Raw genomic sequence first — 15709 nt, forward strand, 5'->3', positions numbered from 1 at the left:
GTCTGTCTGCACTTATTTAACAGGCTGGTGATTATCAGGTCCTTACACTTGTGTTATGGTCTGCAGTCCTACTGACCTTTTTGAGTCTCTTGTTAAGATGTGTTCTTTCATTCTTTCAGTGTTTTCATGGCACTGTTCTGAGTGCAGTAGCTGTCGTAGTAGTGAACTTGAGAACAGAGCACAGTTCTAATAGTCACACCAGGGCCAGCTGTGGTAGTAAAGTAACTTCAACATTCTTACTCAGCATTCCCCATTTGTATAGACCATTGTACTGGTCTTGTTGGGAACTGCATCATGCTGGAAGCTTGTGCCCAGATGATTATCTACCTCCAAGTCTGTTCAGTGCTTTCTCAGTAGTTTTCTGGGTGAGTTTTCATTTTAGATATAAGTTTGCTTTTGTTGGTATTTAAAAAACTTTATTCTGGCTTGTCCCAGTGTTCTCCAAGTAATATAAGCTACCTTGTATCAGTATTATTTATCCCTCTTTTTCCCCCCTCACTATTAAACTTGCCTCTAGCTGTTGTTTACTCCTAGATTGCAGACAACCACGAAATAGGTTGGGGTCAAAATACAAACTCTGTAGGGTGCTTGGTGTCCTCTCAGTGGTATTTTCATATTAACACTCTCCTGAGGTTTTAAAAATGTGAGCTACTGAAAAGAGCAAGAGCTGTTTTTTGGCCAGCATAGTCCTTAACTAGGACAGTATGTATAATAGTCAAAAAATGAATCATAAGAATAGAGCTTGTACATCTCTAGTTTTTCATGCATGCAAGATAGACCACATTAACCTTCTTTATATTCTAATTTCTTAATCAAAATATCAGCCAATACTAAATAAAACACTTTGGACATTAACTGTGTTTGACCATTATTACTTCTTTATCAACTGCTAGTGCTGGTTTTATTTTTCTGTGAAGCCATGGTACTTAGCATTACTAGTCTTTGCTTTTTTGTTAATTCTATATCAAACCTAGAAAAGCCAGCAATAACTTAAAATGGTAACCATTTCTAACCCATGTTATCTTTTATCCAGATCACTGGAGTTTCTTCAGGCTTAATGAAAAACAGTATTTACATCTTCTGGACTATATGGTTGACCTAAACAACCTGTACTTTAAAGTTTAGTAATATTTGTTGTTATGTTAGCATTTTATCATGGCAACAGGATGTGATTTAAATTTTCTGGCTTTTTCCTCTGCTGTTTTTGTTTGAAATTACTGAACATTTTCATATTTTGTGGTTTTGTGTTTTTATTGACAGTTCTGTCATTCTTATGTTGTAATCTTGACAGTTTTCGCCTATTTCTTGTGTTGTCAGGATGCTGCCTGCCCTTCTAGGGATAGGAATGTTCTGTATCCTTCTGCTTGCCTTCCAGTTTCCTGTATTTTTCTAATTTGTGATGCTCATTGTCGATGCTTCTCTTACCATTTTTACAGGATTTTTTTTTTTACAGTTGGTTCTCACTTCCCTTGTAACTATGCAATTTTTCACCACTCTGGGCTTTTTCTCAGTGGTAATATTGTGGCTTCTCAGGCATCTCATAAAACATTTAAAACAGATTTCAACTAATTACAGTTTTCTGTAATTTTTTTTTTTAATTTCTTCTACCTATTTTCTTCTGATTTGGGCAGTAATTGATTTTTAACTTTCTGGAACAGGCCATCTTAAAGCCTGTATCACATCAGTGATAAATGTCTGGTTTGACTTAAATTTGTGTTGACTCAGTTTGCCTCTGTTAAGCACAGACTTCTCGCAGATTTCACAGAATTTTAGTCTTTGAACAGCATTTGTTTCACTGCGTTTACCTGTTTGCTCAGGAAGGTGATGAGACATGATAAATGTGGAAGAGAGTTACATTTTAACTTTGCAGAATCCTGTTTACATAATTAAAGAGGGAAATGTTTGCTGTTTGCGTGAAAACTAGATAGTATTGTCATTGATACTGACATGTTTAGATGGGAGCAGCCTCAGTTACTGATATTTCAGCATAAAGATATATGATGTATGATATTTCATACATAAAGACAGCATGAGATAAAGATTGGACTTTCACAGCATCCCTGTAGTTGAGAGAAACACTGGGATCTGTTACAAATAAGGCCGTAGAATGAAGTTGAAGGCTTTTCCTGAAGTCACAGGGAGTATGGCTGAGCTGAACCCTCAGGCCTGCCATGCCCAGTATGCGGTGTAACATCGGACTACAATTTGTCTTGTGCAATTTTGAAATCTAGTAAATTTCTCCCTATGCTTGTAGGATGCCCTGAGGTCTTTAGAAGTGTTTCCTTGATTGTCTCTGTTAGGGGGGAGGTACTGAAAATGGAGGGTAGTGGGAATGCTGTGGTCAGATCTTGGAATGCTGCTCAAGATCAGGGGAAGATGGAGATAACTGAATAAGGAGGGAGCACAGTAGCAGGAGAGGATGGACATCAGAGTGTGCTTTGAAAACACTTGTATTGCTGACTTTGGAGGATGTGGTTTTGCAACTGAGTTTAAGCTGGTCTGAAGCCACGATTGGAACCCAGACTCAGTTGCTTACCCTTACTGGGGTTAGGTCTTGCAATTGTGTGGCCAGTAGGTGAATTGGGATACTTCTTGCTTTGTGAGTCTGTGACTTGATTGAACTGACACCGTTACTGTGCTGTTGTGAGAACTGATAAGAGATAATGGAAAACATGCAGCCAGGACTGTGAGTGTGACCACACCTTCTGATGGCAGGGCAGTTTTAGCTTGACTTGAGCTGGTTGTGAAACCTACCTTTAAACACTTCCAGCTGCATGCATCTGCCAGTGATGGTTGTCTGGTCCCACGATGGGCCAGTCCAGGGCAGTAAATCAGTAGAAAACTCATCCCATACAAAAAAAACCTGTGAATAACTTTCTGCCAGTTCACTAAGCCTACTCATTGTAGGATCAAGTGCACTACTCTACTGACAGAAGGTTGAGAGTGAGGTGGTGTGACCAGTCTGGAAGGTTGGGAGTTCAGTAGAGTGGGACTGTTCTTAACTGTCCGACCACAGATTTACTAAGCTGTCTCTCATGCTGCAGAAGATTAACTATCAGCATGACTAGAAGCACCTTTTATGCACTTTCTCGCTGTGGTAGATGAACCAGCCTGTGTTTTATCATAAGTGGCAATGAGAGTTTGCTTACTTAGCCCATATACCTAGACCTCTTTAAATCACTTTGAAAAAATACGGTTTTATTTCTGTTGAAATCCTGAGATTTTGGCTGAGAACACAATGCAACACTCTCTGAAAAGAAAGCCAAAAGATGTATGTACATGTTAATGTAAGTTGCTGACTAAAGCTAAACTTTAAAATAAGCTTTAAACGATAGTATTTTCAGCTTTTAATTTCCTTAACCTTTACAAATGCTAGTAAACGCAGCTGTTTTACATAACACTTGCTGGAGATGCTGTGTGTGCAAATACAAGGCCTTCTGAAAAGCCTTCTTGTGAAGCTATTACTTCCTAAAGTATAACACTGTTTGGCGTAGGAGCATCTGTAAGGAAATGACTGGAAAGCAGTGAATTGGTTATGGACATTTGCTTTGAAGAAACAAAACTTACTCGTTACCAGCTGTGCCTTAAATCACATGATCTCTGACTTCTTCATAGAGTGGTTGGATTAAGGGCTTTAGTTGAGCATCTCTAACTCATTGTTACGTAAAAAATCAGATCTACATGGGAATGTATGCGGGATTATTTTCTCTATGTGGTGGCTGACTGTTGCTTGTGGGTGGAACTCTGTACCAGCAAAAGGACTCCTGTATCGTGTTCAAGATGAGGCTTTTCTCAATCTATTTCGCCGCTTTTTAAAGAAAGCGTTGTCAACTTAAACTGTAACTTGCTTTCAAAAAAAATCAGAGCATTAGGTACAGTTTTTTCTCCATTGTGTATGTATTCTATAATCAGTTTATCCAGGGTTTTTCATAAATGCATCTTTTCTGTTGGCATCTGAAGAAACCATGCAGATAGGCCAAAAATTTAGGCGGGAAGCCAAATAAACTTCACAGGATGTTGTCAAGTATGAGAAGTAATGGAAAATGATGACACAACTGGCATTGAATGGAAGGGTGTTTTTGTCATGTCATACTAATTTTGTGTAATTTAATGCTACAATAGGGGTCAGGGAGAATCCCAGCATCAATTGTAAGGGTCCAAGTAAGGCGAGTCTGATACTATACGTTTGCAAACCAAACACTGAATTTTTTTTTAATATGTAATATGACTAGCTAAGATGAAAAAAAAGGTGGTATTGCACACTTCTTTTCATGGAGGATGTAATCTGGTTTGGATGGAAGTTTTCTAGCACGTGTTAACTAAATTGAGGGTGTGTATGCATCACCCCAGTTCAGACAATCTAACAGCTCATACCTGCTGAAGGCTGTGGCTCCTCAAACCGGTGAACCTATATAGCCCTGCAGAATTCTTTTTTTCTGGGTAGGACTTCATGTGAATATGAGAAGGGTCAGACTGCTCCCACGTGATGACAATCAACTGATTGAGAGCATCAGAGTAGCTGTTTCTGGTTTCACCCTAAATTTTACTGCTATTTCTAGAGAAGAAAAAGCTACTTTTCTTATGCCTGTAAAGAATTAAATGTGATTCTCTCTGAAGTTAAGACACGATCACTTTAGCCTCTGTTTCTGTGACTTTGTGTTGCAGAATTAGGTGAAGGGGTAGGAGCAGGAATTTACAAGAGGAACTTCCATTAAAAATGTTAAAATAAATACCAGCAGTATGTGTTTTTAGGAATGCAGTGAATTGATTTGCTTATACTTATTTTATGAACATTTTTCTATTAATGCTAGAGCATGAATGGATATTATTTATGTGTATAGAGATTAATGTGGGTGTTCATAATATGCGAGTTACTATAAATTGATATGGTTTCTTGCACTTTTTTAAAACTAGAAGAAAAACTGGGAAAGCTTACTAAAAGGCATTATATTCTAAAAAATGAACAACAGATAAACTGAACACACAAATATGGGGGAAGGTATTCTTTAATATTAACGTCCAGTAGTCCCTATAAAATACATGTACATGAAGATTATTTTATTATTTAGCTTCCCTGAAATAGTTGCAGTCACTTCCAATTTTATCATGATGCTTTTGACTGCAGCCAGTTATGGAAATAATATAGTCATCAATAAAAAAAAATTATTTCTTCTGTTTTCAGAAGAAGAAACAAAGGCAATAGTATGCAATATTTTATGGAAGGTAACACTTTGATTTCTATATTTTTATTTTAGAACTTATTAGTATTTTCTTTTTAAGTGTCAGTTATCTTGGTCACCATTCAGAATTGGAGTCTCTGACTTCGATCATGGTATCGCTTCCTTGCAGCAATATTGCATAATGTTAAAGGAAAAGCAGTCCTAGCCATCTGTTAATGCCTACCAGAGCCATGTGTAGCAGCTGTAAGCAGCAGTATTTTCCTCCCTTCCTTATGTCCAAGCAGGCATATTGACCTATTCATATCCTCCTGCCATATGTAATTGTGAATTATGAAATTGCTACCTCCGAATAATTCAGTCTCTGTCATCTTACTCTTTCATACCTAGCTTCTTTATTTTTTTTTTTCTTGAATATTGTTCAGAATTCTCCTTAAGCTTATTTGATTTTGGCTTTTTTATTAGAAAAGATTAAAAGACTTGAGTGCTGAGGGGAAATGAGCATAACTTTACTTGCGCATTTGGTTATGAGAACTGATTGGGAATGTTGGTATAGTTAATGCTCATTCTTGGGAGCTGTGCTTACCTTTTTCCCCCCTCTCCCCTGCACTTCTTCCTTTTTCCTTTTGAGTTATTTTTCATATTTTGCTTTATTTTTGGTTTTCCCATCTTATCGGTCCTGTTTTCCAGAGGAGGTTCCCTTTTCTCTTCTACTGTGTTGTTTCTTTTTACCAGAACACCTTCCCCCACCCCCCCACCCCCGCCCGAGTTTTTTCCTACCCTGCATTAGTTACGCATTTGTGCAAGCAATCTGCAGTACATTTTGTGACTAATGAGTAAGGATGAACTAGTGACAGATGCATATGAGTGATTAGGGCACTGTCAGAGGAGAGTCACTGAAGTGGCAAGCTCATCTAGAAAGAGTGACCCTTGATAGTAATTGGGGAACCACATTTGATTTTTTTGTAAATAAGTTTGCCTCTCTTGTAACTTTCTATGCCAACCAACTCTACCAGTTTCTAAAAGTAGCATCATTTTCTTCATCCTGTCAGACTGACTTCCTTGAATGTTTCAAAGCTGGTGTGCATTGTTCCATGATTACTTAGTCAAATTAAAAATTGGCAGCTGCCAAAATGTTTCTGTACCTTCTCTTTACTTGCTTTCCCTCTACCAGTGGCTCTGGAGCCTCTCTTTTCACAGGAGAAACAGATTCAAGTTGCTGTCCTAGTAAAAGAATCGGATTTTTCTGTTTCTTGTTTAGTATTTTTTTTTCCCCTCCTAATTGAGTGGCCTCACTCTGAGTAGCCAAGCTAGCTTGAATTAGGCAGCAGGAGCATGGAGCCAACAGCAGTGGGGGAGAGTGGGCAGAGAAATGACCTTTTTCTTTCAACAATGGTAAACTGCTATAATTTGGCTCAAGTCATGCTTGGAAATCTCTCCTTGAAATAGGATGAAGTAAGTAGAGATTTAGTGTTTGCAACCTGCTTATTGTAAATCAGTGAAATCGGGCCTCTGTTCTACTACCTTCTCTTTAATTTTCCTGACTTTTAGCTGGGGAGGACCCATTGGCAGTAGAGATCAAAATATCGTAAAATAAATGCGTTTGGATTTCAGTTAGTTTGTCATCTTTGAATTAGCTGTTACTGGTTTTTAAAAGTGGATCATCACTGCAAAATTAAATTTTCCTGGAAATATTTTAATCATAAAAGGAAAAATATTTTAACATGTAGGAATATATTTGAGAAGCCATTTGTGAATGTGGTATATGTTTTAGGCTCAAAATGTTATGTTGTTACTTTAAACGTATGACAGATTGATAATTAAAAAAGTTATAGTAGTATCAAGAATTTTTAATTATTTTGCTAAAATTTGTGTGAGGGCGTATGAATTTAGAGGAGATGCATTCTTTCCTGTTGAAGGTGAGAACTTAAAAGCCAAATGGTGACAGTGAAACTGACAATACACGAATTCTGTGAAAGGTGTGATGTAAACATGATATAAATCATTATTTTTCACTTTTTAAAATGCTTATTCCTGTTGCTTTTATAATGGTGGGCAAGTAATCTAGATCAGTATAGGATTTTCAAGCAGAGCTTTCTCTTCTGCCCAACAGGTTGGAAGAAGTAATCTGTATTTTGTGTGTGTTAATCTTCTGTTAAACTCCAAAAATAGATGCTGTCTGAATGTCATACTTAGGATTTCTTTCTAGCTTAGCTGCTGATGCAGAATGACTAACACTGGGCAAACTCACCCCTGATGTACCACGGCTGTAGTTGCTTCTACCAGGGCTGAACAGGATGTGTGATGCCTAGGACTGCTATTTAAAAAGCTGTGGACATTAAACACAATCTCTCTATATACGTGTTGCTACCAAATAGAATGTCTTCAATGCAGCCACAAACACCAAATGCTGCCATAATATGTGCAGGCATTGCTCTAAGTCATCAGCAGGCTACCTGAACAGTTTGTATTGATAGGATGAAATACATGTCAGATGAAAGGTTGTACCAGTTTGCCTGAAATGATTTGAAATCTGAGTATTTTTTTTTTCCATTGGTGTATGTATAGGCTTTGTAAAAGCACAAGTAGCTAGCAGTTGAGTTCTGTTAACTAGGTATTGGTATATCACAGGCCGTGACATCTGGGAGGGTTAATTTTGTTGAATAGAATAGTTTTAGTTTCCTGCAAAGTCGATGTTTAATCAGACTAGTAGGCTTTGTAAGCAGGGGCATAAATAACCAAATTGTTCTCTGACATGACTACGGCTGACAGGGACTGCAAAATCAAAAGCTAAAGGTTCAAGAAAAGTGTTTGGTAGCTGTGTTATGTAGACTCTGAGATAACACTTTAAGCAGGTATCTATTCCGGATTCACTTGTTGTAGTCTCCTACCTCAGGCTATTGATTGAGTTCCTGTTTACTGGTAACTTGCCCAGCTAAAACAGTGTAGACCCATATTAGTGTCTCTTAATGTTAGTCCTTCATTACTCCTTTCTAGAATAACCAGGAGAAATTATTTTTCTGCATTTATAGTACTGTGCCCTAGCCCTGCACAGGATTTTCAGAACCCTGAAAAAAATTCTTGAGGAATGAAAAGGCTCTTTTCTGTTCCTGATTGCTGCCTTGCCCTCTCTTACATTTTGCCTTGTCAGACAAGCAAGCATGAGTGGCATTGTTTGCAGTGACTTGGTCTGAATCTCCTAGCACTAGGTGAATCAAGTGTTACTGTGATTCACAAAATCCAGGTTCTTTTTTATCTTGATTCCTGGCAGCTTGTTGACTTAAGAACCCAAAAGTTACTCTTCAGATCACAGCCATAAACTAGGCACTTACAATGCCAGGTAAGAGTTATATCCTGTAGAATGGCACTGATAATAGCCAGTATGCTACTGTGAGCCAACATGAAACTGTCAAGTTGCATAGATAATAATAAGTGATAAATTTTGACTCTAAGCTTGGGAATCTCAGTCCAGGCTGCAGAGAACTTGATTGTATTGGGTGAGGATTCAGATTTAATATGGCTTCCTGGGATTTGTCTTAAATAACTTACTTCCACAATGAGCGGTATTTGCATCTTCTTTTCAGGCAAATCTAAAGTCACCCTTTTTTCCCACAGTTCACACTGTGATTAGAAGACTGTTGTATGATGTTCGAGGCTGTGATGTTCATATACCTTTCAGGGTTTTAGGGATTGTTTTATCTGTTCTTAAATGTAAAATACAAGCTGAACTCAGTAAACTGGGAAACGTAGGTTTCACTTTAAGTTTATATTTGTTGTGAGTCTTTATATTAAGCAAATGGATTGTAACTGCTGATGTATGTGCTGGGGGAAAAGAGAGAGAAGACTGTTTCTTGCTTACTCATTTTGTGTCAGGCAGTCATACTTGCCACCACCTCAAATCTAACTTTTTAATTACTTAGGCTATTTTGCATTAATGTAATAAAATTTAAATTTTCAGCATAAAGAGTAGTTCAGAGATGCTATCAGTACAAAAGCAGATTAAAAATGTATATTTTTTTAAGAAGTTATGGGTACTGTCATTACCTTCAAGTCCTTAGTAAAAGTAGTAGATAAGCTGTAGGAGGGGCTGAGGAATATTATCCCTCGCTTTTTTGAATTTACATGGTTAATAGTTAATACTTAAGATTTTACTGTATTCCCATAAACCTTGTTGTGAAAGCATTAGTATCATAAGGCTATGGTTTCATGGTCACTTTAGGCTGATATAAATGTACACTGCTTGTAAATGGGCAGCTCTCTTGCCTGACTAGTGTGGGCTCAAGGGAACAGAAGCCTGTTTTGTGTGCTTGAAGTGGTCAGGAAAATGCAACTTAAGGGAAAGTGTTCCCTGGTACATTAACATCTGCCTGAAAAATAATCCAAGTGTCTCAGTTTGCTTTTAGTAATTGTTGGGTAACAAAAAAGACTTTTTCCCCTTCCAGCAGCTGTGACAGGCTAAGAAATACATTGAACTACCACCTCTTCCTCAAGGTGCTCCAGGACAGGGAATTTCTTTTGTTCTGGTCTCTGCCAACTTCACTTATCCTTTAGCTTTTCAATGTCTGAGCATTATAGTTCAATAAAAAATCCTGCTGCAATTGTGTGGTGTAATAATAGGTGAACAGAGATGGTGTAAGTCCTGCTTTTTTTCTAGTATGATGGAAAAGAGAAAATCATGTGGGACATAATAGATTTAACCTTTTCTCATATTTTTACTTTAAAAAAATTGTAATGTTCTCTGGTATCTTTTTCAGCATCTTTACTCCAGATAACACTCTGGCTTATCTAGTAGCGGGTGGGTTTGGTTAAGCTGTTGCCTTCTGCAAATATAAAGTGAAGCTGTGTTTGTGGGTAGTAAGAGAATAGGTTGTAGCGTGTGATTTGGATGACAGCAGATGCCCTGTGACACCTTTAGGTTGTCTTTCCTGTAGAGATGGCAACAGAGCAACCTTAACTGGTTAAGCAAGGTTAACCTAATTGGTTAAGCAATGCTTAATTGGTTAATCTAGTTTTTCAGACTTAGGAAGAAAAATGGAATGCCACAAAATGACATGGTCCTCAAAAGAAGTACGCTGCTATCATTTAGGTATTCTGTGAAATTGAAAAATGTATTTTTCTGGAGAGAAGTCTATGCATAAGAATAAACCTATTTTGAAAATGAAGACTTTTGCTGCACTAGTTCTCAGTGTTGTGTTCTGATTTTAAAGCGCTAAACACTTGAATTTCTTGGAAGAATTTTTAATGTATAAAATGTAATAAATGTTCTAACTATTCTTACTACATTGAACTAAATTAATGCAGTCAGTACTTAATGCATTAGAATTTATCTTAATTTTATTTTTTTTCCTGTCTGAAATAAGTACATTGTATGTAACATACAAACATGCTCAATTCAAGTTACTTGGTTTGAAATGTTGTAAATCCCAAAATTCTCACTTAGACCACCTTCTTGATAATTTACGCTGAGGTTATAACTGGTATAAGTTTTTAGGTTTGTGCTTAAATGGCACTTCAGTATGTTGAAATCTGGAAATAGATATATGAGAGATGGTTTTCAGACTTAAATCTTTGTTTATCTCTCTAAAAGAGTGAGATAATGCATGTAATAATTTTAGACTAGAAATACATTTAAAATAACTTTAATGAGAAAAATTTGTAATGACTGATTTGATTACCAGCATCCAGTTACAGGGAAGCCATTGTGTTTATACAACAGAGATGAGTAAGCTCCAGTTTAAGAGAGTCAGAGGGCAGCTTACTTGTCTGCATGCGAGCTCAGTATTTAAACTCCTATTGCAGTCAACAGAGAGCTGGTTAATGTTGTCGCAGGAAGCTAGAAAGCACTTTGACTGACTAGCCACAACTGGACACAGTAAGAAGACACTTCTCATTGTGACCAACAGCTCCTTTTGCAGAAATGATTGCACAGCTGAGAGAACGTGAGAAATGGCGAGACCTGCTCATCTTGGCTATAGGAAGTCTCCCTAGCCCTAATATGTCTCTTGGTCACTGAAGCTAGTAGGGCAACGTACACCTCTTGGGAGATAAGGTGGTGGGTATTTGTGACTGCGAATCCTTATTAAGGTTAGGTGTATTATATCATGGTTGTCTTGAATCAGGGAATCTTTATTTAAAAAAAAAAAATCTGTCTAGTATAGTAATGAAAAGATTGATCACTCATCAATAAGTGGAAGGTGGAATATTAAACACCTTAAAGGTGTTTAAAAATGTTTTCAGGTATAGATTAAAGAAACAAAATTTCTGCTCATGGAACTATAGGTTGGGGAAAACTGAGTAAAAGTAAATAACGCATTTTAATCAAATCAATTGAAATGCATTTTTAGAACTTTCAGGGGGCATGCTGCTTTTTTGCTTTACTGTTGCAGTCCTCACCTGTTTTTATGTAGCTGTGCTGAATTGCATGGTTGATACACAGAGGCAATCAGCTATGGTATTTGTAACAAATGGAAAATTGTCTTGAAGCTATATAAAATTCATCATTCAATTTCATCTTGCTGAGCTGACTTTCACATGCATGCAGTCTGTAAAGAAAAATGGTATGTTGCTGCCCTAGTGATCTGTCAATACAGTGTTTTAATATAAATTCCATTAAGGGAAGCGTTAAGGGTTGAAGTGTTGCCCTTCATCAAAAGAATTAAGCTTGTAGGGAGCTGTATCTCGTGAAGAACATGTCATGGTCATGCGATTTATTTCTGAGCCCCATAGGTTAAATGTCCCTCTGAAGCTGGGACTGGAGTTGAAGAATCAATAAAGTATCAGTAAGTTCTAGTTATTGGTATTAATCATTCCCAAATATTTATTTTCTAGAAGATATGTGACTATGCTATTTGAAGGATAACATTTATTTATAGTGGAGTGAGACTTGGTCAGTTTATGGCCAGTAGCTTTTTTTTAGCTATGCTATATGTTGCATCTATAAAAACAAAAGAAAAAACTAAAAAACGCTGTTACTTTTGGTTAACAAATTCTATAAAAACACCCCAGCATAGGATTTGGCAGTACTCTGCTTACAAGTGGTATTTTCTGGAAAGTGTCTGAAATCTGTAGTAGAGAATACAGTGGCCTGCTTTGCAGAATGTAGTAATGTGGCCAGTCAGCTTACCACCCTCAGATTTAGGTAGCTTTAAAGTATATTGACCTGGTTACTGTTTTCACTTTTGCTGATAGAATTTTTTTTTTTCCCTGAGAAACTTTAGTAATGCTGATTTTGGTGTTCTAAAGCAAGTTTGTCTTTTTTTAGGAAATAAAGCCTCAAAGCCATTACAACCATGGATATAGTGAATCTCTTGGACGGAAAAGCCACATTGATGATTATAGCACTTGGGACATTGTCAAAGCCACACAGTAAGTTTATTTTTGAGTGTTAGATTTGTCTGTGTCTGTATTAGTTAAAAACAGTAAAATTGATTTTTTTTTTTTTCATTTGCATGAAGTGGAAGGTGATCTGTAATTGTAGATACAGTAGTGGAAGATTTCAGAAGTGAACTCTACAAGATTACTGTTAAGACAAACTTATGAGCATTGTATGAAAATATGCAGGAGGAATTATGATAAGTTGTAGATATAGGTGGCTGCTGGACAGATTGTTGGAAGAGAACGTATAGTTTTCTTCCTGTTGGTACTGATGTTTATTTTCTATAGGTGATGATTAAGAGGTAAGTGAGCAACATTGATATGCAAACATTTATAGGTTAGAAGGAATGTGTCTCTGTGTAACTTCACTGTCTCTGATTCAGTTTCAGTGCTGCTATGAAATGGAGTTCATTGCTGAGAAAGGATTATAGGAGTAAAATGTGTGCAAATTTAATAATTGCATTTTTAATGCAGATGAATTATACAAATTTCTCTTCTACACAGTCCTGTAGTACATACTAACTCTTTCAGAAGAATTGTGATGGCACTATTTTTTAGCTTACTGTTGCTTACCATTCAGAAACCACCACCACTTGTCAGTTTTCTTCAATGGGCTGAGATGATAGTTTTGTAAGATTTTAATTTTTCTTGTATTATTAATTTTAATACTTAAACTATTACGTATCTTGCTGAGCTATTTGCCTTTTTCTTCTTAAAAGAAAATTTTTCTTTCCTTTTTTCCTGAAAGATACCTCCTCCAACTGAAAGCAGTTTTGCAGCTCTGCATGTGAGACAGGCCCCATTTAGGTCTTGGAAGTATGTCCTTTCCTTCACTTTTTGTTTTGAGTTGTGAGGAGTTTAACTTCCTGAAATAGACTGACTCTGCAATTGTTGCTCTAATACTTTAATAGTAATACTACAACCTATAATCCTCATATGAGGGGATTTTTAGAAATGAAAATATTGACGCAGTATCAAACTAGCTGCTTCTTAACATAGTGACAATATGAAAGAAAAAGTGGTTTTACAAGTTACCTGCTTCCATTCTTGTAAGCTCAAGAAACCCTAAATTGCATGTTTGAAACCCTAAAACACACTTGTCCCCGTTAGCCTTCAAATTTAGGCTCATCTGTGCTTTCAGCTAGATTGTTGTTGTTCTTTTCTGGTCTCTTCAAACAAGAATCAACAGGGCTGTGAGTTATCTGTTATGTTCCTTCCCAGTTATGGTGAGATGTGATTTACAGAGAGGATGACATCTCACCAAAGAGGACTATAGTTTCGTATCACAGCCCTAATGGTTAATATCACAGGGAAGGGGGACCGTCAGCCTGGGTATGTGATCAAGTTGTGGTATCCAGACAGCACTTCCCTGACTAGAAGGAGAACTCATCTTTAGGTATTTCCTAGGATTTGAAGACCATATTATATAAAACAGCTGCCTTAAGATTCAGAGATTTTTCCCTTTAAAGCAGAAAATAAACCCACCAAATATCATAAGGCTTGCAATTAATATGTTAGCAGCATTATTTATTTTATTCAGTGTTATTAAAAGATGTATTGTTCCTGTTAACATTTTAACATGATGTAGTTATTTACTTTTGCAGAAATAAACTCTCTCTTTTTTATATATATATATATATATATATGAAAAATAGGTGATCTTGTCCTCTACCACTTATCCTCAAAAACCAATATTCACTTAGATTAAAATGTCTGCTAACTTTGTTTACTTTTTAGTCCAGTGCTACTGTAAGAAAGATGCCACAAAAAGCTTTGTAAAGAAGGACCACTCATCTGTCTCCCAGAACTCCCCTCCCCAAGCAGTTCAGTAAGTTTAAGCAAAATGTAGCAAAATGGAATAAGAATTAGTCAGTCTCTTAGTTTGGGTGTTTTTTTTTCCCAAGTCCAGACATGCAGCATTCAGCATGGGATTGGCAGCACAGTTGTGTTGGCTTTTTTTCCAGAACACTTCAAAACTTCCACAAGACAATATGACAGGTTTTTAGTGTGCTACATCAAATGGTGGCTGGGTGCTTACCATTAGTTAAATGAAATTCTGTTGGTCTCCAGAATGGTTTGATAGCTCATTACAATAATAAAGTTGTTTTTTCCTCTGTTTAAAAAAAAAAAAAAAAACAACCACAAACAACAAGCCCCCAAAACCCAAACTGATCTGTCATCCAAAATGATTTGGGATTTCATGTAAGACCACTTAAATTACAGGTTTCTTGACAGATAGAAGGTGCATTTTGCTGTAGCATAGAATTGTTTGTTATTAAATTTGTGATAATCCAAACAGGAAGTAGTTAGTCACGTCGTGTAAGTAGCTAGTCAGTCAATTTTTTTCATAATCATTGTTCTTACAGTATTCAGTGTCATGCATTATTAAAAGTTTCTCCTGTGAAAGTAACTAGTTATGTTATTGTTGCATACATGAAAATGGGGAACATAGTTCCTTAAACTCTAAAGATGATGATGAAAATGGGATGAAAAGGTTTAAAACTCATCTATACTTCATATACAGTGTTTAACTGTAGAATTCTGTTTTGAGTTGTTGAGTTTATTGGCACTTGATTACAGAGAAATAAATAAAACAATGTTAGTAAAACAACGGACTTGCTTTTATGTTTTTCAGCAAGGGAAAATTAAGTACTTGCAAGCTCCACATATTTTTCCAGAAGTATTGGTTCATTGTTTTATATCTTGTTAAACTGTTTGTGCTCTATCTTCTTGGTCTGTATATTGAACACTTACTAACATGCTCATACACTAAGAGCTACAAATCTAATAACCTCTTACAATCAAATTAAGACTTTGTATAGAAAAGAGTGGTTCCGCTGATATTCTCATTGCAAAGAGTTTATCAGATCTGTGTTTCTTCCCCATTGTGTTTCTGATAAATTCTCCCACAGACATGGGGGCCTAGGAATGCTTTCTACCAAAAATAGTCTCTGTTTACTTTGCAGAAACTTGTGCTGAACTAAAAATCATAATATTTGGTTTTAATATCTATTGATAGGAAGGACACTTTTCATGTTATAACCCTGTCCAAGGGCATCTAGGTAGCGTTAAAAGTAGTAGTGTCTTAGACCTTCATCTTGCAGGTGTTACAATGTATGTGTAATCTTTTGGCATCTTGTGTGTGGTTCATATAGTTT

The 15709-nt window shown here is 36.6% G+C and overlaps 1 protein-coding gene across 1 annotated transcript in view; it reads left to right on the forward strand.

The window, feature by feature from the left end:
• The window catches only part of ZDHHC17 (zDHHC palmitoyltransferase 17), a gene marked incomplete at both ends in the record, with an annotated part of 72273 nt that overhangs the window by 5283 nt on the left and 51281 nt on the right, over positions 1 to 15709 (forward strand). Inside the window, one exon of the mRNA XM_082013890.1 lies at positions 12439 to 12542. Coding sequence (XP_081870016.1) covers positions 12439 to 12542 — 104 coding nt within the window. The remainder of the gene's footprint in view (positions 1 to 12438; positions 12543 to 15709) is intronic.

Source organism: Phaethon aethereus, assembly GCF_964289735.1.
Source record: "Phaethon aethereus genome assembly, chromosome: 1".
In the NCBI taxonomy this organism is placed as follows: domain Eukaryota; kingdom Metazoa; phylum Chordata; class Aves; order Phaethontiformes; family Phaethontidae; genus Phaethon; species Phaethon aethereus.